This window comes from Acinonyx jubatus, chromosome D4, assembly GCF_027475565.1.
Source record: "Acinonyx jubatus isolate Ajub_Pintada_27869175 chromosome D4, VMU_Ajub_asm_v1.0, whole genome shotgun sequence".
In the NCBI taxonomy this organism is placed as follows: domain Eukaryota; kingdom Metazoa; phylum Chordata; class Mammalia; order Carnivora; family Felidae; genus Acinonyx; species Acinonyx jubatus.
Genome location: NC_069391.1, coordinates 61,586,430 through 61,609,385, shown reverse-complemented (window position 1 = coordinate 61,609,385; position 22,956 = coordinate 61,586,430). Strand labels below are relative to the sequence as shown.

The 22,956-nt window shown below is 36.9% G+C and overlaps 1 protein-coding gene across 12 annotated transcripts in view; it reads left to right on the top strand.

Annotated features, from left to right (window-relative positions):
- The window catches only part of IL33 (interleukin 33), a 37,775-nt gene that overhangs the window by 12,027 nt on the left and 2,792 nt on the right, over positions 1-22,956 (top strand). For 3 of the 12 annotated variants that reach the window (XM_053205131.1, XM_053205136.1, XM_053205132.1), the window contains 8 exons: positions 11,348-11,404; positions 11,610-11,717; positions 18,592-18,714; positions 19,255-19,386; positions 20,979-21,086; positions 21,388-21,447; positions 21,866-21,916; positions 22,856-22,953. In XM_053205131.1, coding sequence (XP_053061106.1) covers positions 11,621-11,717; positions 18,592-18,714; positions 19,255-19,386; positions 20,979-21,086; positions 21,388-21,447; positions 21,866-21,916; positions 22,856-22,953 — 669 coding nt within the window. In that variant the 5' untranslated portion in view covers positions 11,348-11,404; positions 11,610-11,620. Of the gene's footprint in view, positions 1-6,889; positions 9,149-11,347; positions 11,405-11,609; positions 11,718-18,591; positions 18,715-19,254; positions 19,387-20,978; positions 21,087-21,387; positions 21,448-21,865; positions 21,917-22,855; positions 22,954-22,956 lie in introns of those variants that run through there. The other 9 variants (XM_053205135.1, XM_053205137.1, XM_053205142.1 and 6 more) reach the window with 7 other exon arrangements.

The window sequence follows — 22,956 nt, the reverse complement described above, 5'->3', positions numbered from 1 at the left end:
CTCCTCACCAACAAGACCACCAATGATGGTATACGAATTGGACTTTAGTCTCACTCTCCCTTTACAGGGTTAAATAATCCAGGTGTTATGGATTTAGGCCATATTCTCACCCCCTTAATTTGTTTTCTTGTAGCAAAATATTCTTGACCAAGTATACTTTAAGCAGAAACCAACTATGGGTAAGGAGTTTCTGCTCTGGTGTGAGGGATCGGGGGGAAGATGTGAAATCCAAAAGAAACGCCTTTTTAGAGCCCCTCATGAATTCTGAAAACATTTGCTTCAGGTTTTAGCCAAGGGACCTTGGGCAACTTACTTGACCCTTCTGTGCCCCAGTTTCATCACCTGTAAAATAGGGAAAATAACAGTACACTTTTGACAAGATTGCTATGATAATTGAATTAGTTAACTATATAAAGCATGTAGTACAATACTTAGCACATAGTAAACACTATACAAGGGTAAATTTCTAAAAACACAGAACGTTTAACTCTGCATACTCCTATTGCATTTTTTATGCTCCACTAAATTTTTACAAAATTCATAATTTGTATATTATTTGTCCAGCTTAGTTAAAATTTTTTTTAAGTAAACAAAAAAAGATCTCAACTTTAAACCTCAGAATTAACTAAAGCCAAAGACGTATTTGTTCCATGTTGTTTCTTTCCCATACATCGCTTTCCTCTACACTTAAAAGCTTCCTGAATCCATAAAAAAGAAAATATATACTACAGACTCTATAGACTTCCTCTTTCCCTATAATTTTGCCCTAAGACACAATGTACCCAAATCAATGGCTTAACTGGATTTCAGATCTGCCTTTGCCAGGACATGACCCCAGGTTAGTTAATTGCCCCCTTGTCTAACCCCATTATGCTATTTGCTGTAAGGTAGTGGAAGGAGAAGAGGGTACAGGGCTGAAGCAGAACTTGTGCAGTTTTCTGAGGCTGACATCTTTTGGGTGGGCAATGGGCTGGTGCAGCTGCTGGTATTGAAGAAGCAGGCCCAGGGAAAGGAGAAGGAAGAGGCTGAAGTGGAATCCTGTATAGGAGCACAGGAAGGAGTCAAAGGGATAGGAAGACACTGGCTTTCATGCACCCTCTTCATTTTTGAGAAGAGGAAACTAAGACCGAGAGAGCTGAAGAGCCCTGCAGAGAGGGAGCAAATCTTGAATGTAAGCTTAGGAATGGAGGTCATTCTTCTTCTGTTTCTTCAAAAATTGTTAAAGATTTGGTTCAACACGTAGCTAGATCTCCAAAGTATGTGAGACATGGGGAGGGTCACTGGAGGGGAATAAAAACAATACATTGAAATGAACAATTTGAAATGTTTGGCCACACTAAAACCACAGGGCCATAGACCAAACAGAAAGTCAGCTTCTTTGAATGCTTTAGAAAGAGCATTGACCCAAGAACAAGAAGACCTGGGTTTCATTAGACTGAGTCATATAAAACTGTCATCTTTGTAGGTCAAAATGTAGTAGTGCCAATTCTATCTTGTTCAACTCACAGTTCCAGCTCTACCACTCAGTAGATGTTTGGGATTTGGACAAGATCTCCACATTTCTTCAGTGGGTAACACCTGCCTTACCTATTTTTTCGGGTTTTTGCAAGGACAGATCCAAAGTACACAACATTTACTGAGTGCCTGCTATCAATAACTTCTTGGGAAACAAAGATGACTAAGGTACAACCCTTATTTCTAAGGAGCTAGCATTCCAGCAGAAGATATAGGAAAACTAATTTAGTTGGATATGATAAGCAAGTAAGAAAAGGAAGCAATAAATTCTGTTTGATTGTGGGTGCTTAGGGAAATGAAGGCATTTGAACTGGGCTCTAAGGGTTAAATAGAAGCTTCCCAGGCAAAGAGGAAGAGGCATCTCTAGCAAGAGGAACAGCTTGTACAAAGGCATGGAGGTATACAAGTGTGTGGTGAATTGAAGAATAGTAAGCAGTCCAATGGGTATAAAATGTACAGTGTGTCTGTGTGGGAGTAGGGGGGTTACTGTTGTGTGAGGCTACAAAGGTTGAAGGGGTAGGTAGTGTCAGTGAATAAAAATGACTGGGTAAGAATGCATCCAGGAATACTGTGGGAAAGCATAGAAGTGCTTTACAAATGCTAAGTAAAGAACAAAAGAAAGTTTTCCTAAAATCTCAACATACCTCCCCTCCTGTCACAAGGAGTTCTGCTTGAATCATATACTGATTTGCCAAATTTCTTTGTAGTGTTTCCTCTCCTTGGGAGAAATGTTCTCTCCTGGGTCCAGGTAAGAGGCGTGTAGAAACTTTCAGAGTGCCAGGGAGTCAGGGACAGGAAGTGATTCAGTTTGAACAAGGACAATGCTATCTCATTGTTCCCCAAATTTCAACCTCCCCTTCTGCGACATCACTTTTTCTGACCTCCCCCAAGAAAGAAGTGAAACCACTATACCCAAGGGAACAGAGGATAATGTGATCACCCTCCCATCTCACCCTCTCCCTCCTGCTCCCCTGTGAAATCTCCCAGAATGAAATCATATAGCATTGTCAAACTTAATCATTCTCCCCATTTCCTGTCCCTCCTACCAGCCAAGACAAGTTGTGGGGCACTGTCTTCTTCCAGTAATTTTCTAGTACCCAACAAGAGTTTTGATGACCCCTCTATACCTTCATAGATCTTCTGCTCATGCAAAAGTATGTAAGCTTTACAAGGTGGTGAATGGAATTTAAAACCCAAAATTTAATTTCACCTCATTTTACCAACGGTTCCCGTGGAATAAGAGAAAGAACCAGATGGACTTAAGTTCAGATCCTAGCTTTGCTACTTACTAGCCATGTGGTCTTTTGCAACACACTTAATCTCTTTGAGTCTCTATTTCCTAAATTTTAAAATGGCACTCAAATACCAGGGTCATGGTAACAATTAGAGATAACATATGTAAAGCATCTGGCCCACAGATTTCCAAGACACTGTAAGTGCCATCACCATTATCATCACCACCACCATTATTAAGAGCTTGAACTAATGCAGACTCCTTGCTGATTTCATTTCTTTCCTCTTCCTACCCTCCATCTATTCCTTATATGACAGCCAAAGCAGTCTTTAAAACATGAAAACCAAGTCACATCCCATATTACTTAAAAACCCTTCATTGGCTTCCCACTGAATTTTGAATAAAATCCAAGCTCCTCCTTCTGGTCTCCAGGGCCCAGCCCTACCTGGCTTCTGTCCTCTTCTACTGCCAACACCATTACATTATACTCTCCTCATTGTCCACTGTGCTCCAACCATACTAGCCCTCTCATTTCCAAATATGACAAATTCTGTAAGACCCTTTGACCCTGGGGTTTTCTCTGCCCAGAAAGCACTCTCTGTCCCCTCCCTTCCATATATTCTTCACACCCTTGGAGTGCAACATAAATGCCACTTTCTGTGACCACACTACTTTAATACTACTGTTTATCTTCTTTACCAGCCTAGTTCTTATTTATTTATTACTGTTTATAAATGATTTATTTGTGGGGTCATGATACCACCATTCATGAGTTCGAGCCCCACTGACAGTACAGAGCCTGCTTGGAATTCTATATCTCCTTCTATCTACCCCTCCCCCGCTTGTGCACACACTCTCTTTTTCTCTCTCTTTCTCTCTCTCTCGGTCTCTCAAAATAAAAATAAACTTTAAAAAATAAAATAAAATAAATGATTTATTTGCATGATTATTTGTTCAACATCTATTTCTCCAAAAGAGAGTGAGCTGCAGGAGGCAGGAAAAACTTTGTTTTGTTCACTGCTATACCCCAGCACCTAACGCAGCACTAGACAAGTGTTCGAGTTATTACTGTTGTTATGATTACTCGGCAGCACTCTGTGGTATAGTATAGACATGTACAAATCCAACATCATTTGGGACTTTTCTTGGGATATTAGGAGGGCAGGATTTCTTTACAATGATTACTAGGCATGTTTCTTTTCTTTCTTTCTTTAAAAAAATTTAATATTTATTTTTGAGAGAAAGAGACAGAGTGAGAGCAGGGGAGGGGCAGAGAGAATAGGAGACACAGAATCCAAAGCAGGCTCCAGGCTCTGAGCTGTTAGCACAGAGCCTGATGTGGGGCTCAAACTCAAGAACCAAGAGATCATGACCTGAGCCTAAGTTGGACACTTAACCCACTGAGCCACCCAGATGTCCCAAGACTTTTTTTTCCCCCAAAGCATTTAGCTCCTTCTGGGGCATCAAATATTGAACTTTATATTTTGTATTCCAAAATTTCCATGATTAGCATGTATTTTTAATAAAAATTTCTTATAAACTCTACATATTAATGACAAACGTCTTCACAAGAAATCAATCTAATCAAATGAATTTATTTTACAAGTAAGATTCACAATCAGGAAAGAAAAGCCAACAGCCAACTTAACATTATAAAGGGTATTGGTATTTTAAAAAAAGGAAATTGCTTATCAAAGGGCATTGCCTGACATATGAGAGGTGGTTGGTAATTCAATAAATGATTTTCCAGTTGATCAGATGTAGATAAGAAGACACAGTGAAATGAAAATTTTTATGCAGTGTCCCATGGGTTAATGGGGTTGGAATACATAGTCCTTGGCAAGTAATGGGCACTTGATATTTGTTGAATGTGTAAGTTTCTGGAAGACTGCCAGGCAAAGAGACAAACATAACACTGCAGTTTGAGAAATGACTACACTTCATACATTTTTGTTGTTGTTGCTCAGATGTGAATCACCAGCTAATGAATTTCCATGCAAGATATTATTTCTTGATAGATTAAAATCTTCTTTCAGGTTGTTTGGGTTTTTTTTTTCTTTCATAATTTAAATATGTGTCATTTCCTCTGGAATGTCATCTCCCTCCTTTTTTTCCTTAAAAAAGTCCTTCTATTTTCCTTTATTAACTAAAATGCAGCTTCCCTTGGTGACACCACTATTCTCAAAACCCACACCCTTTCTTTGTGTGCCCATCTCCCAGGGACAATAGAGAAGTGACACATTTCTTATTTTTTACTGCTCTTGCTAACCCTCACCATGGGTCCAACTACCTAACTACTTATGTTAATTCCTTTCCATTCAGGTTGATAGAGACCCTAACGTCCTTTTCTGTTTGATGGGGCCTCTATTGAGGTCACCTTTGGTGACTCCAGTGCCTGTTTTGATGAGTCTTTAATATTCTTCTACAGTTCACCTGCAAAAGCTAATCTTGACTACCATTATCATCAGAACTTTGCAATCTCCAAGATAGAGAACATTCCTCGGAATTCCCCCAAATTCCTCAGTTTACAAACAACCTCCAGTCTTTCTACTTCTCTCACTCCAATTTTTAAATTCTTTGTAAAATCACTTTTTAAATTGTGGTAAACTTTACCATTTTAACCATTCTATGTATACAGTGCAATAGCATGAAGTACATTCATATTGCTGAGTAACCACTACCACAATCCATCTCTAAAACATTTTTCATCTTCTAAAACTGAAACTCGATATCCATGAACAGTGGTTCCCCATTTCTTAGTAAATTCTTTTTTACATTCTCTAAGGAACTGTTTCAGACTTTTCCTACTCATCCTCAGAAATTAAAACACATGCTTACTTCTCTTAATTTCTGTAACTCTCCTCACAACTTACTTTCTGAAGATTCAAGCCATTTTTACAAGACTGTCAAGTTCTTGTCCCTTAAAACTTTACATCTCTACCATTCTTTTGCTTTTCCTCCTCTACTACTGAAAGAAGAATGCCTCCTCCTTTTCAAAGCCAACCCCTCCACTACTGCTCTCTCCTTTCACTCTGTTTCTTCTGGGACTTTATTATATCAGTTTTCTCCTTTTCATTTCTCTCTTTCATTTTCATTTTCTCTTTGCATTGTAACATCCCCAAGAGTCCCATATTCCAATAAAAAACATCAATAATAATAATAAGTATTAAGTTCCCACTATGTGCCAGGTACTGTCCCAACTGCTTAAAATATACCTTCTCATATAATTCTCACAATGACCCACTGAGTTCAAATTATTATGAAGAAAATTATTATGATGAAGAAATTGAGAGTTTAGAAATATTGAGCAACTTGCCCAAGATTGTCTAACTAGTATTTTCCCTTCTCCATGCTACTCTGGCAAGATTCCATTGTCTCTTTGTTTCCCTTTCATTACTGTATTTCTTGAAAAAGTCTCAGTTCCTCCTCTACACTATGCAATCCACTGCAGTTTCTTGGAGAGTCCCACACTTAATGGTCTAAAAGTTCTCTAATCCCCAGCTGGGTCACTGTAGTGCTCATCACCAAATGTTGCTTTTTGAGATGGTCTTCTCTCTTAGTCTTCATAATATATGACCTCTTTTTTTCTGGTTTTCTTCCTAGTCTTTTCTAACTCCTTATCTTGTCTTACTCTTTAAATGTAAGATTTCCTATAGTTCCATCTAGACATAGCCTGCTTCCTGTTCCACATTCAGCTGAGACATTCTCATTTGCTCCTACATCATCAACTCTCATGCTGTAACGAAAAACAAATCCACACAGCTAATTCTGGCCTCCCCTACCCACCCACAACCTAATTCCAGCTCAGTGCTGAAATTTCCATGTAAGTGCACCTCAAGTATCTCAAACTCCATCTGCCCCACATTATACTCATTACCTGTGCTTGACAATGGACTCCCCACCTGAGTTTCCTACCATGAACCACGGGCACCCCCTTTAATTCCCTTTGCCTCCCCGCTACCCCAGTCCAGAGCTGATACAAACACATCCAAAAAGAGCTATGGAGGCTCTGTAGTGGACACAACCCTGAACTGAGAGTGAAACTTGGGTTTTAATCCTGACTCAGTCACTAAGAAGCTAAGTGACTTAGTGGAGCTAGAACAGGGATCTCTGGGGCCTTTTATCACTCTAATATTTAAGGACTTATGATCATCCCCTCCTTACTGGCCTCACTAACATTGCCCTGACCCTGCCCTCACTGCTTTTTGCCTGGGCTATTTTAATTGGCCTCCTGACTGACCTTGTTTCCTGTCTTTTCTTCTTTCATTCCTCCAGACACAACCATAAAATTATAGTTCTTATAATATAATCATAAAACACAGTTTTTATAACACTTCTCACTTATTTAAAAAACTTTTAGAAGATTCCTGTTGGCTATGGGATAAAATTCAAACTCCTTATTTCTGCATTCATAGCCTTTTGCATGTTAGTTCCAACATAACACATGAAACATCACTTTGTCTAAATTGGATTACATGTGAGGTTGGAGATAAGCACTGTAGGAAAAAAAATACCTTATTCTTCATAGTAAAAGTAATAGTGTATCAAAGATTTAGGTGTTAAGTAGTAAACGATATAATTTTAGGAAATGGTATAATAAATTTATTTATAAGTTTAGAAGACGGGAGGTATTTTGAAGCAGGATGCAAAATCCAGGAATTCTAAAACAGTGATTAAATTTGACCACATAAGATTTGAAAATTTATGTACAGCAAAAAATGGAAAAAATTTCAACTCACACAGAGATAAGGCTTTCATTTCTTAATTTACAAAGGATTCATATAAATCAATAATTGACAGAAATTGAGGACAAATAGATTTTTAAATATTTATTTTTGAGAGAGAGAGAGAGAGAGAGTACACATGGGTGTGAGTGGGGGAGGAGCAGAGTGAGAGGCAGACAGAGGATCTAAAGTGGGCTCTGTGCTGACAGCGGACTCAGACTCACAGGGTTCAAATTCACTAACCATGAGATCATGACCTGAGTTAAAGTCTATGTTTAAATGACTGAGCCACCCAGGCACCCCAATAACAAATACATTTTGTTAAGTTGCTTAATTTCACTAAATAAAATTCAAAACCATGAAATATTTTCCTTTCTTTAGACAAGCAAATATTTTTTTAAGTTTTTATTTAAAGTCCAGTTAGTTAACATGCAGTGTAATATTAGTTTCAGGTGTACAATATAGTGATTCAACACTTCCATATAGCACTGGAAATGATCTCACGTGCACTCCTTAATCCCTATCACATATTTCACCCATTCCCTCTCCCACCTCCCCTCTGGTAACCATCGGTTTGTTTTCTATAGTTAAGGGTCTATTTCTTGGTTTGCCTCTCTCTCTTTTTTCCCCCTTTGCTCGTTTGTTTCTTAAATTCCACTAGAAAGGCAAATATCTTACAGGTGATGACACCATTGCTGCTAAGACAATGATGAAAAGGCATTTACTTGGATTGTTGAAAAAATTTGGAATTCAATGGGAAAATATCTATCCACATGTAAGATGCAAGAACCCTTTGATTCAGCAATCCCAGTATGAGGAATTTGTGCTACCAATGAACGTACAAAGGTTTACCAAGAATCACAACACACACACACACAAACACACACACACAGATGTCAGCTGCAACATTGGTGATATTAGAAAAGAAGAAAAGAAAGGGGAAAAAATAGAAACAACCAAAGTGTTAATAAAAGATTGGTTATGGGATATTTATATAATTGAATGCTAATTATAATGCTTCCTGTAAAAGAATATTTCTGACACGTATTCATGATGTAGTATTATTGAAAAATCAAAAAAGCAGCTTATAAAATAAAATTTGTGGAAGATTCTATTTTTTTTGGAAGATTCTATATTTATGAAAAAATTGATATGCATAGTATTTCTACATTGGAAAAAGAATGTCAAGAAATACAACATATATGCTTTCCTATCATTTACCTATCTTCTGAGAGCATGTACATCATTTTTATAATCAGAAAAAAAATTACCTAAAGTTTTCAACTTCCCAAAAGAAAAGAGAAAGGCAGTGAAACAATCTGTGCCCTTGTATGATCTATATTGAGCAATAAACAGTACCTAGAGTCCATGTCATAGAGGTTTCATAAAAATTAATGATTAACTGAGTATAACTCATTGAAATTGCTGCAGTTAAAATAATCTAAAAGTTCTGTTTAGGATTTGGCTGTGGGAATAAAATATACTCCCACTCATTCTAACCCATTCAGCTAGCACTATTTACACTGCCTCATTCATCAAAAGCTGTCACCCAATGTTGCTTAATCCAAGTGTGTATATATAAGTGGAGTTGAAATATAACTGCATCAACTACTACCAAATGTTGATGACAAGAAACTTCATCATTTGAGAGCAGCCCTTCATGTTTATAACTAAGGTGAGTTATCATAACCGGTGTATAAGAATATTTGCCTATGTTTTTGGGAAAGGCAGCATGAAAGAACCAATGATGTTTATATTGCTATATTTTCTGAAATATTTCTGATTTTAAAATAGGAAGATAGAGAGTAAATTTTAAGTCTGAAAAAGTGAAAAGAATGCTTGTATTTTTTAGAGTAAAGATATGTAGGTTGTTTAAAGAAATGCTTTTTTTCTTTTTGAATAGGATTTGAAAATATTTCCTGACTATGCTTTTGACTTACCATTTGATTCTTAAAAAGCAGCTAACTTTCTCTGTGTCAATGACTGCATTGTAAAATTGGTATTTCAGTTGCTTATCTATGTTGCTTAAATCAGAAAGCTAATTTTGGTTTAAAGCGGAGTTCCTCCAAGTATGTATCTCAAATTAGCCCATGCTAATAGATAGTCCATGTTAACAGGGTTGTTAATAGAGGTGGTGGGGGAAGTTACAAGATCAAATAATTACCCAAAATAATTAAACTAAAGTACCTATGAATCTTCAATGAAAGACTGCTTACCTCTTCACTCTGGTAATGTGGTTCTGACTTCACAAGAGGTGGAATATAAATAGGGACATTTCCTACATTTATTTGAAACAGTTTGTTTTGGGTTTTATTTTTTTTATGTCCATCCAGGAGTAATTTTTTTTCCTGGAATGTAAGGATGCTTGGATAAAAAAGGAAACAAACTTAAAAACGAGTGTTATAATTTTCATTTTATCAGTATTGTCTGCACACCTACTGTGTGCAAGGTATTATTTGAACTATTTTCTATAAATTTAAAATTTAACTACAATATTACCAAACTATTCCACATGTTATGATTACAAATTAACTACCATATTTAGAAATTTATTATTTTCAAAGAAGTTGGACAACTGGCCAAGCATTTGAAACTAAATTCCCAGTTTTGATTATTTTCTTCTTACATTTGGAGGAGGAAGAGAGGAGATAGGATGGGAAACTCTGGCATAAAGAAGGAAATCAGGAAACTAGATTCTGGTCCCAGTTTTTCTTTTGTGATCCTGGGCAAGCCACTTAATCTTTCAGTCTTAGCCTACTCATCCATTGTTTTAGGGGCTCAGGAAAATGATATCAAAGATTCTCTGCTTCTAAGTGTTCTTACCATTGAAGAATTTTGCTCATGAAACCCAGTGTAAATAAGATGGTTGCATGTAATGTTATCCATCTAAACAATAACAACAACAAAAACAATGGAATTTCAACCTATGTGAAGTCCAGAGACAAAAACAAAGTTGTATGAAGTTTATCTTCCAAGGAGTCCTCTAATTCAGAAACCCAATGCTCATTCCTTACCCCGCTAGAAGAACTGATTCATATAAAATTTCTAAGGGATTTAAATAATAACCACTCCTGGAATAAACTGATTTTTTTTTTGTAATCTAGGAAAAAGAGGGCAATGCTTAATACAAGTAGAAATAACTATTAGCAGAGTTTCAGGCAATATAAGGGAGAATTTAAAGCTGGAGAAATGCTGCTCTCTCCACAAATCACAGCACCACTGCCTTACCTTGATAATGAAGCCAGTCTGTGGTACCTTACTGAAAGAATTTGAGTTTTTCTGCAATTTATAATAGAGAACACAATATTCTTTCAGTAAGATATTGCCACCCAGTTTGATAGTCAAGGTGCAGCAACCATTGATGATCCTTGCCTGAATCAAGTATTGAATTGGGGGCTACAAGACTGATTTTCTAATTCTACCATTCTTTCTATAATGAATAAATCCCTCATTCATTCATTCTTGAGAAATGCAAGACTGGTGGGTTTCTTTTTGCATTAAATGCTTTATAGTAAATTGCTCATTTTTCTTTTTGATGCTCAGATTATGCCAAATTTGGCCAGTGGGAAACCCTTTAAGGGGACTCCTGTGTCCTTTTGACACAGCCTCACAAATTTTTGAATGACACGTGGCTTTTTAGCATTACTGAATATTCCATATTCACTTCTACATTCCCAACCCATATCTAGAGTCCTGGTTCCTTTTAGTGTAAAAACTGTTTAGAAACTAAGATGGGCATACTGATACTGCTGATTCAGATTTAACACAACAGAGATTTTCCTTTGGCTTCTTATATTTTATATTTGTATCTCCTTTCCCCTGCGGTAAAAATCCTGTAACATTAACATATCTACTTATTTGTTCTATACTCTAGTATAGAAAAAACTGTTTCAGAATTCCAAAATCAGTAATACCACCAACAAAAAGCCCAGTAAGTAAAGTTTAAGACTTCTTTGCAGTTCTTTTTGTCCTCTGACTATATTCCAATATAGATATATTTTCAGAAGACTATGTTCAAATATTATTGAAATAATTACTTTCCTTATGTGGCTGTTATTAATATTGAGTTTGCCACAGTTGTTTCTGTTTATTTTCAAGTTGAGACAATTGAACTAATATTACATTTTAACCTACAGAAGCCTGAAAAATGAAGACTAAAATGGAGTATTCAACCACCAAAATCTCCCCAGCAAAGATGAACAGCTCAGCAGGCAAGGCTTTGGTAAAATCTCCCAAGTTGGGAAGTAAGAACTTAAGCATTTCTGATTGTTTTACACACTATATTCATCTGTTATCAAATCTTTATGATTCTGATGTTCATACATGATATCTTGCCAAAAGCTACTAAGAATACAAGAGCTGAAGTTAGGAAGGATGGCTCATAAGTTTGTAATACAGCAGTCTTTGGTTGTAGACAAACTATATATTGCCAACTTTTGCTTATTTGATACATACCAGGACAAGAATGGTTTAGGTAATTTAAACCTGCTAATAGTGATAAACATGAATAACCCTTAATATCAATCCCTTCTTTCTACCCACACCTCTTTCTACCTAACCCAAAATCTTTTTCCCAGATCAATAAAATTTTAAACTGATTTTCTTTCATTCAACAAACATTTATTATGTATAAAACACCTTTGGTGTACTGTGGTCTTGACTTGCAACTTCTGATAAGGGAGAGAATAATAAATGAAGATATTTGAATAATACATGCCCCAAATAAAGCGGAGTTGATCAAATGATGCTCAACTCTATCCAATTGAAAACTCAAAGGAATTGGCATAAATTGAAGGTTAAATAAAGGCAGGTAGTAGCCATAGTTTTAAGATGAAAGAGCTAATATCTTTGATCCTGAAAATCCTCCTAGGAAAGAATTATGCAAATTTACACTCATGTTTTCCATACAAAAGAGGTAACACCAAAGAAAGTTAATAGAAGTCTGGCAAGACTGGAGAGAAAATAGAGGATGAGGAATGATAGTGGGGACTGGCATATCTTTGTTCTTTGTTCTCTTCATCTCTTTGAACATCGTTAAGGCGAGAAGAGAGCAGTGGTAAAGAATATCGTTTTCTGTCTTCCCTAAAGCTGTGGCCCACCCATGCTGTTTTTAGTAACCAAGGAAAACATTAATTTAAATGTAGTTTCTGAATGGCCAGAAAATCGCAGTTAAGTTAATCCTTTTATTTGTGTCTGAATCAAAACTCTCTGTGTAGAAACAGTGACTCAGTGGAACTGACTCTATGTCCTCTTAATAAAGAATGTGTTTTCTTTGTACACCAGGAGATGTGGCCACTTTATAGATACTGGAGTGGAGGAGCAGGCTGGAGTTTATGCCAGAGTTGCTGGCATTGATGCAAAAATTAAAATGTAGCCTCTCCTTTAAGGGTGCAGTGGCCATAACAGCTTACTTATACCATTTAGAAAAACATGATAAAGATAATCCCCAAATCATGTATATGGCTTTGGAATACAGCACATTATTCTTATTGTCCCTTAACAGATCTTCTTTTCCAATAATATTGCTCAGTTTAACACTAAGATTTTCATTATTTAGACACTGTTGGATAAAATTTCAACAGATATCTATAAAGTGTGTGGCAGGTGCACTTCTCAAAACTCAAGGTGCAAGTAATATTGTATCTTATTTTTCTAAATTAACTGCTTTGAGCCTCCAAGCAACAAAGCAAGAAAGCTCATTTTTGTTCCTTCTCCTTTGGACTAGCAGGATCTGATACAATCACAAAGCCAGAAAACTCAATATCTATCGGCTAGAGGTATACATACAATCAGGTTCCATATGAGTTTGGTCACCACTAAAGTATTTCATCCCTAGTACCAACAATTTACAGGACTTAATGAGCTAGAGAAAAACCCCTCCCCAAACTCATTTCCTTCTTAGTTTCAAGGAAACTACTTGTAGAGTCAGGCCATTTTCCTCTGCTACTTCTTCTCCCCTACATTCATCAACACTTTCTCTGTCCTGACAATCCAGCTTCCTAGTGAATCTAGCCACCAGTCACAGTATGAGAGCCATGGGACAGATCCATCCAGCAGAAGTATTTTATCTGGCCTGAACAGTATATTGTTGTTTTTTAATTGAGGAAACATTTAAAAATTAGAAGATTGTGCATAAAAATCTCCATATCTTGAAAAATCTGAAAATCTAGCAACACTGGGTCCATATCCCTACATGGCAATAATTGGCAATAGAAGCGAGTAGAGGTAACACCCTTTAATTTGAGTTATGTCCATGGAATATCTTCTGTTACAGTGATGGAGCTCAACTTTATCCTATGGACAGTAAGAAACCATTGAAAACATTTAATTGGGGAATAGCAAGATTTTTTTTTAAGGTAGAGAGAGTGCATGAGCAGAGGAGGGAGGCAGAAGGAGGGTGCATGAGCAGAGGAGGGAGACAGAGAGAGAGAGAGAGAGAGAGAGAGAGAATCTCAAGCAGGCTCCATGCTCAATGTGGAGCATGATGCTCCCACAAACCTGGGATCATAATCTGAGCTGAAATCAAGAGTCAGATGCTCAACCAACTGAGCCACCCAGGCACTGGATATTTTTATTTTAGAGAGATCAATCACATTGATGGTGGCATATAGAGTGAAGGGGCAAGAATGGAAACAAAAATGGGTTAGAAGTCCACTGCATTAATCTACGGGACTGATGATGAGGGCCTAACCTAAAACAACAGAATAGGAAGGAAGAACTAAATTTCAGATACATTCAGAAAGTGAAATCAATAAGATTTAATGACAGACCACATAAATTGAGGCATGGACAGAGATGGAAAAATAGATGATTCTCAGCTTTCAGGATGATTTAAGAATGAGCAGACAATGGTAGAAAGTGGTACTGTTTTTCAAGATAGGATTTCAGGAGGAATATATTTTGGGTAGAAAAAGATAACGAAGGGTTGATTTTTTTATGAGTATATTTGAATTTGGAGTAGGTGTTGGCCATCCAGGTAGAGATGTCTAGAATTCTGGTGGCTCTACATAGATAGATACAGAGATGCTGTAGGATAACTTAAGTCAAAATACCCTGAGAAGAAAGAGCAACAGATAGGAAACTCAGGAGACAGAACTAAGGGACAGTTACAGTTTGGGGAGTCATCAGTGTATAAAAAGAGGTCATTGGAGCAGGTTTGCCCAGAAAGAAAGTCTAGAGTGAGAGGAAAGGCAAAGGACAAATTTTGAGGAACACCAATATTTTAGAAGCAGTCAGACAAGGAGAAAACCAACAAAGAAGCAGAGATGGATGATCAGAGAGAAAAAAGGAGAACATAAGAAGACTGGTGACATAAGAATAAGAAAAGAAAGAGTTTCAGAGAAGGATGTGGTTGCCAAAGTCAAATGCCACAGATAAATCAAGGGTAGTAAGCAGTGAGGAGAGACTTTGGTGAAATAGGTGTTTCGGGAAGAAATGAAAGATGAGTGATTCACTTATGTAGTTCCTGTCAGCCATAGTCTGGCTCTCTTAGTGACAGAAGTACAGAAAGATTTCCAAGCCCCTTCCCATTTACTCACCAGAAGTGCGTGAAGGATTTCATCATGTTGCTATGATGAAATTACTTATGAGAATTTCTTTAAAAACCATCTGAGACACTGCCCTCATACATCAGGCAGGATAGAGACATAGGAAGTGGCAACAGCCCTTACATAAGCTTGAGTTGGCCTTTTGACCCCAGCAGAGAACTCTCTCCCACAGAGTCCCCAAGGCCATGCCAGCTTTGTGCTTCTCGTCTGAGAACACAACCCTCACAACCATACTTTCAGCTGCCCTGAACACGAAAGTATACCTTCTTACAAATTCTCCCAATGTAAATTACCTTCAATACTTCAAAGAATTTTTTAAGTTTATTTATTTTGTGAGAGAGAGAGAGAAGGAGAGGGAGAGAGACAGAGACAGCATGAGCAGGGGAGGGGCAGAGAGAGAAGGAGACAGAATTTGAAGCAGGCTCTGAGCTCTCAGCACAGAGCCGGATGCGGGGCTCAAACCCACGAATGGTGAGATCACGACCTGAGCTGAAGTCAGATGCTTAACAGACTGAGCCACCCAGGTGCTCCGTCTTCAATATTTCAAATGTAGTCACCCCTCAATAAATTATACTAGTGTTCGTCCCACTAGATGATAGCCTCTACATCAATATCTTTAGCTCCTGTCTTCTACACCCATAATACTTCCTCAATATCATGACTGTTACTTTTAACTACCCAAGACCCACATCCTGCTCCCTACAGGGTCCACTCTCAATGTTAGACATGCCTGTCAGTTATGTCCAATGGGATTCTGAATATAACATAAAGATAAGCATGTAAAGAATGAGTATGCCTTCAGTATCATCTTATGCCTTTTAGTTCTGGAGAGACAATGTGAAACATTTAATAAAGTATTTTATTAAATTAGTCGTCAGGAAACTAAGTTCAATGCTGGCATTGGCATAGGTTTATAAATTATCCTTGCAATTGTAAAAGCATTATGTAAATGTGATACTACAGTTGATATTTATAAATTTGATGCAATGTTAGGGAGTTCCAATGTAGATGTTAGTATAATTAAGTGGACTTGCCCCATTCAGAGTGTTGTAGATACCTAAAGGCAGATGCCCATCTGAATTGGAGGTAAGATATAGATAATTCAAAATAGTAAGTTACAAAAGTTTACTTAACTTTCAAAAGTATATCAGGAAGACAAATCTTCTAGAGAATTAAAAGGAGGAGGGGTGCCTGGGTGGCTCAGTCTGTTGTGTCTGACTCTTGATTTTAGCTCAATAATGATCTCATGTTTCATGAGATCAAGCCCCACATTGGGCACCAAGCTGAGTATGGAGACTACTTGGGATTCTCCCTCTCCCTCTCTCTTTCTGCCCCTCTCCCACTCACTCTCTCTCTCTCTCAAAATAAATAAGCAAACATTAAAAAATATATATCATAGAATGGATCCTAAAATCATAATTTTCATTTTCGGAATCACTGAATAATTGAAATTTGGCTGTATTGATACAAATTGCTTGATAATTCATTTACCAAAACACTAAAAGTTGAGATGCCATGACTCAAGTGTTACAACTTTCTTTTCCGTTTGACTCTGAAAAACCTTTTATGAATTTGCAAGTAGAAAATTTAATTTTTTATTTGAGACTTTTTCTTTGACTAAATGAAAGAATTACTAAATAGGTGATTAAATTTTTTACTTTAACTTAATTTGGATTTGTATTATGTTAGTTCCTAAAATTGTAGTGTAGCATTTTCTTAGATGGAAGTGGATGGAAAGAGTAGCTCTGATGCTAGACATACTTGAGTTACAACTTCTCACCAGATCTGTAACCTTGGGCAAGTGTGTTTGAAAATCCATGATGGGCCAGGAACTGGGCTTTACTTAGTCATTTCACCTAAACCTCTTAGCAATTTTCTGAGACAGATTTGGCACATGACCCAAGGACCAATGAGGTTAAGATGCTTGGCCAAGATCACACTAATCTAGTGTTGAGATGTGGATATAAATAGCAGCTGAGTTGCTCTTTGGTTTTGTTTTCATTTGGAATGGGTGAATGAAACCAACAACTGTCTTCTAATCCAAATAGAGTATCTCCTTAGAGAGACCCAGAGTCCACCAGCTTGTCTTTCCCAGACTCCTCATAAAGGTAACTTGATGCCTTCCAAAGGTTCACAACATGCACTCTTGGAAACACAGTTTGGCCTCTGGGAAGACCAATAGCTATTCTTTCATTGCAACAAATCAGACAAGAATCTGCCCCTAATTCTAAGATAAAATAAAAGAAAGAGAAATACCAGGAAAGTGAAGAGCTGTGCCCTGGAGCTGTGTGTGTGTGTGTGTGTGTGTGTGTGTGTGTGTGTGTGTTGTGGGGGGATTCCCTTTACTGCTTAAAAAATAACTAGCAAAAGCCAAATTTGTCATTCATATTTTTTCATGACTCACTAATTCCTCCTTCTGATAAGTATCAGAGTCCTCTTAAGAGTTTTCAGAGCCTCTGATCATCATTTGGAAAATGAGGAGAATAACTTCCTTGTAATATTATTGTAAAGGATTAAATGAAACGGTAAGTAAAATTACTAGCACAGTGCTTGGCCCACTGTAGACATGCTAACATTTGAGAAGGGAGCAAAAAAATACTCAAAGGAGAAAAGATGGTCTCTTCAATAAATGGTGTTGGGAAAACTGGGTATCCGCATGTAAAAGAACTCACAAAAACTGACCTGAAATGGATTAAAGACTTAAATGATAGACATGAAACTCTTAGAAGAAAATAAAGGAAAAAAGCTTGAAGACATGGGTCACTTATTTTTAATATCAATAACCTCTAGAGACTATAGCCATTCTTCTAAAATTATTAAAAGTGTATTCTAGATAAGTAAAAAAAGATTATAGATTTCATGTGATCACAAAAGTTAGGCAAAGATTGATATATGCTTGATGTAGATCCACACTCCCTTATATGGAATTCTGAAAACCAAATTTTTTTTCTAAGGACCTAAAATTTTTCATAACTCATTTGGTAATAAAATACAATCTGAACTCATGTGACAATTAAATCCTGACCTGAACCAACATGAAGTCTTTATTTATTTCACTTTATATGAATTTTCCTATATTTCACTTTAAATCATGAATTAATATTTGGTTATGAGTGCTGCCCTAGTCCCTGCTGGGAGTACTACATATATACAGCATATAGTCTACCTGACAACTCTAAAATCTAAAAAAAACTCTGAATTTGGGGGCACCTAGGTGGTTCAGTTGGTTAAGCGTCTGACTTCGGCTCAGGTCATAAGCTCATGGTTTGTGAGTTTGAGCCCCATGTCAGGTCTTGGGCTGACAGCTCAGAGCCTGGAGCTTGCTTCAGAATCTGTGTCTCCTTTTCTCTCTGCTCTTCCCCTGCTCATGCTCTGCCTCTCTATCCTTCAAAAATAAACATTAAAATTTTTTTTAAATAAAAAACTCTGAATTTTGAAACACAATTGGCCCCAAGCTTTCTGATAAGATACTGTGGATCTTTAGTTGCTTTCGTGGACTGCTATGCTCAGGGTTTGTAAAAAGATAAATATGGATGGAATGAAACAGTATCAAAATTTTTCAATTGTTTAGAATCCCAGCAGAAGGCTGAAGAAGTTTGCCAAATGTACTTTATGCAGCTACGGTCTGGCCTTATAAAAAAGACAGCCTGTTATTTTAAGAAAGAAACCACCAAAAGACATTCAACAAGAAGAGGTAAGGGGAAACTACATTTCCTGGTAATTTTTCAATATAGTAATGAGCATCTATTAGCCTTCATTTACCACATCTTAGATATATAATTTTTTCCCTCGACCAAATTTTCCTTCTGAAAAATAGTAAGGATGCTGAACTATTTTCTAGCCATTTTCAAAAGGACATATAAAGAGTTTTATAGCATGGTAGAAATAGTCATGTCATAATAAGTGAAAACAGAGGATATTAAATTATAAATATATTTACAGTATTTTACATGTTTTTTCATTTAAAGGTATTAAACTAAAATGTTAATAGCAGTTGTTTTTTTTTTGGGTGTTGAGACCATGGGTCACTAGTTTTCTCCCATCTGGACTCCAATGAGTGTACCCTACTGTGGTATAAGTGTGCCAGGAAATATTGATCCCTTCAGACTGTGGGGTGGCTAAAGCCCTGGGGTCAGTCATCACTGTCAGCAAGCAGCTTTGACTCAGAATCCTCAAAGTGAGGGTAAGGGGTTTGGGCAGAGTGGGTACTGACAATCCACTCCTTATCCTACAGCTGGAAAGTATAAAGAACATCTAGTATTCACTGCCCGTCATCAGCAGCTGGAACGGCCTGTGGAGGGCTTAGCCTTTGGTGTGCCTATGGTCCAGAAATGCTTTGGAACAACTGATGTTCCAAGTATCCAAGGTATGCCTGGTGATGGGCATGGTGTGGGTGTGAGGAGGGAGGACCATACAGGACCATGGCAAGTGGCACTTCAGGAAACAGCTTCAAGTCCATGCCTACTTGTGTAACAGAAACTTCTGTCCATTTTCTGTCATTGTACCCATTTAGTGGTATCCAAATTAGTCACAGTGTAGCTGCTCTAACAATATATGTGCATTCTGTAGTTAGCCCTCCATCATTATTTTGAAATGCTTGTCATGGGTTGGAATCCCATATACATTATTCCTGGGGAAAATACATAATCCTTCAGGGAAAAAAAAAACACATTTCCTCCCCAAATTTCAACATTTTGACAATGAAAGAAAATGAAGAACTATTATATTTTTAAAATATAATTTCAGCTCACAAACATTTTAAATAGTTGTTAAATTGGTTTTAGGTTGTATCACCTACTTGTGCAAGTAAACCCCAAGTTGATGGTAACTATCAAGAAATGAGGAGATCATTAAGAAAACTTGACCAGGAATGGCATATTGCCATTTCAAGCATAACTCCTGATATAAATATCTTAAGTTTCCAGAAACATACTGAAGTTTCTCATTAAGAATTTATGCTAAGCAAAATAAGTCAATAAAAGAAAGACAAAAACCATATGACTTTACTCATGTGGAATTTAAGAAATAAAACAGATGAACATGGGGGGTAAGAGAAGAAAGGGAAACAAACCACAAGAAACTCTTAATAATAGACAACAAACTGGGTTGATGGAGAGAGGTGGGTGTGAAATGGTCTAGATGAGTGATGGGTACTAAGGAGGGCACTTGTTGTGAAGAGCATTGGGTATTGTATGTAAGTGATGAATCACTGAATTCTACTCCTAAACCCAATATTGCATTGTATGTTAACTAACTAAAATTTAAATAAAGACTTTTAAATAATTTTACTTCAGAAATTCATATACACATTCAATATTTAACATTCTTCTATTTTGTATATTATTTCTCTTAGCACAATTCTATAATATAAAGAAAATGTAATGATTTTTTTTCTTCAAGGACCAACATAGGTCCTAATTCTACACCAGTTTACCCCAGCGTGCCATAGAAATACTATCATTTTCTATGTGTGCTGGGACATTGTTTTAAAAGTTGAGAGTGCTGCTGTAAATGTCTCTGTTATTTAGCCAGAAGACAGAATGGGTCTCCACACCTTACAGATGGGTATTCATTTAACCATGTCTCTCAAAATACAGTCCCTTCTTGTCCACAGTCCCCTTGACCATAAGAAACAAGGAAGCCGGCAAAGTCTGTCACTTTTCCAGCTTACTTCTCTCCATCAAATCCTCCCATAAGCACACTAACATGACCTCCTATAGTCCTCATGAAGGAGACCAGCATTTTTAATCCCATTCAAGCGACATACCTCTGCCTTTGAGCTATGTTAAGCTTGCACCAAAGGCTTTTATCTATCCAACAATGGTGGACAAAGTACAGCTCAAATTGGAAAAACAAAAACAAAAACCTTAAACAAAGTGGTTTTTTTTAATTGCTGAGGATTGTTCATGGGAACAAGATATTTTGAATTTTTAATGGCAAGCTTTTCACTTGTTACAGAATATTCTGCTTCCCTGAGCACATACAATGATCAATCTATTACTTTCGTTTTTGAGGATGGAAGTTATGAGATCTATGTAGAAGACTTGGGAAAAGACCAAGAGAAAGGTAGAATATTTCCTTTTGTCTATAACGATATAATGATGACTAGTAAAGTAAAAAATAAATTTACCAAGCCATAAATAATGTATTACTTCAGACATGACACATAGATTTCATACTGTGTGCTAACTCCAATACATTGGCGGACATGCCTAAATATCACTAAGTTGAAGAGAATTCAGAAGCTTAGTGAGGATTTAATAGGAAAGGATGCTGATATTGAGAAGCGGTATCTGTTGTGAAAGATGGAGGAGGGATTCCTGGGTGGCTCAGTCAGTTAAGCATCCAACTCTTGGTTTTGGCTTAGGTCATGATCTCAGCGTTCATGGGATTGAGCCCCATGTCAGGCTCTACACTGACAGCACAGGTCAGCTTGGGATTCTCTCTCTTTCTCTCTCTCTCTCTCTTTCTGCCCCTCCCCAACTTGTGCTCTCTCTCTCTCAAAATAAATAAACTTTAAAAAAATGGATGAACAGACCACATATATTTGCTACTGCTAATTACCTGCTATATCTTTCCAGTCCTATCAATATCACCAAAGTACAATCTCAAATAAGAGAATATACCAGTGTTATGGACAATTTGTTAAATATTTTAATAATAACTGTGTTAGAGAATTCATCAGAGCATATTCATACATTTTTGAGACCTTCCTTAAAATCACAAAATTTCTTTAATTGATGTATAATAAAAGAGAATATTGTCTGACGTTATGTATTTGTTAAAACTGAAACATTTTGATAAAATTGTATCTCACTGAAGGGATTTTATGCATTCTCTTTCAGATAAGGTGTTATTCCGTTATTATGATTTCCAACCACCCTCATGTGAAACAGGTAATTTGGAAGACTAGGTAGCTGTAGTACTTGAATTCTTGAATTTGGGGCAAGGACACATCCAAAAGGCCCCATAAAAAAGGAAGGCAGTCTCAGAAGATTCTCTCCAGCCCACATTCATGGTTATCTCTTAGATTCTTAGAGGATTTATTCCATCCCATCCATTTGCAGTTTAATAACTAGGATGAAGGTTTACATTTAAAAAAGATCCAGAATAATAGTGGTTTAAGCTACACAAAACTTCATTTCTATCTTAGCCAGGACGAGAATGGCAGTGCTGCTCAACAAGTTGTCCAGGGACCAGGATCCTTCTCTCTTTGTCACTCTGCCAACATCTACATGGTTCAAGATTACTTGCTACCTCAGCAATGCCCAATCAGCAGGACAGTGGAAGACAGATGCATGAATTATCTTTCCCTTTAAGGACAAAACCTTGAAGTTGCACGTGACACTTCCATTCACCTCACATTGGTCAAAACTTAGTCACATTGCTACACTTAGTTACAAGAAAACAGACTGGGAAATGTTCTATTACACAAGGAGAGTAGTTGGGATATTGAAGGAAAACTATCAGTGGCTTTACATGGAGACAGGGAAGCTGACACCCAGACAAATAACCAATAGAGTCATAATTCTACAATTAGAAACCAAATAAGAAAACTAAGGAGCTTAAAAAATACCCCCAAATTGTCCAATGACTCTTTAGGAGCTTAACATTACCCCCAAATTATCCGGTGACTTTTTAGTTTCATTTGGGTACAAATACTTCTATAAGACATGTTGGTTAATGAAGCAATTATTTTACATCACATCTTGGATTCTTTTCCTAGGTGTTAAATTCATTTCATTAAATTGAACTTACTTGTTCAATTCTTAGCTTTATAATTTAGATTTTTAAATTAATTTATTATTTTAATTTACATATTTTTTAATTGCAAGGTGATGCTGATGATGGCCATATGTTATTGGTAAATCTGAGTCCTACAAAAGACAAAGACTTCCTGCTGCATGCCAATAACAAAGAACACTCTGTGGAGGTA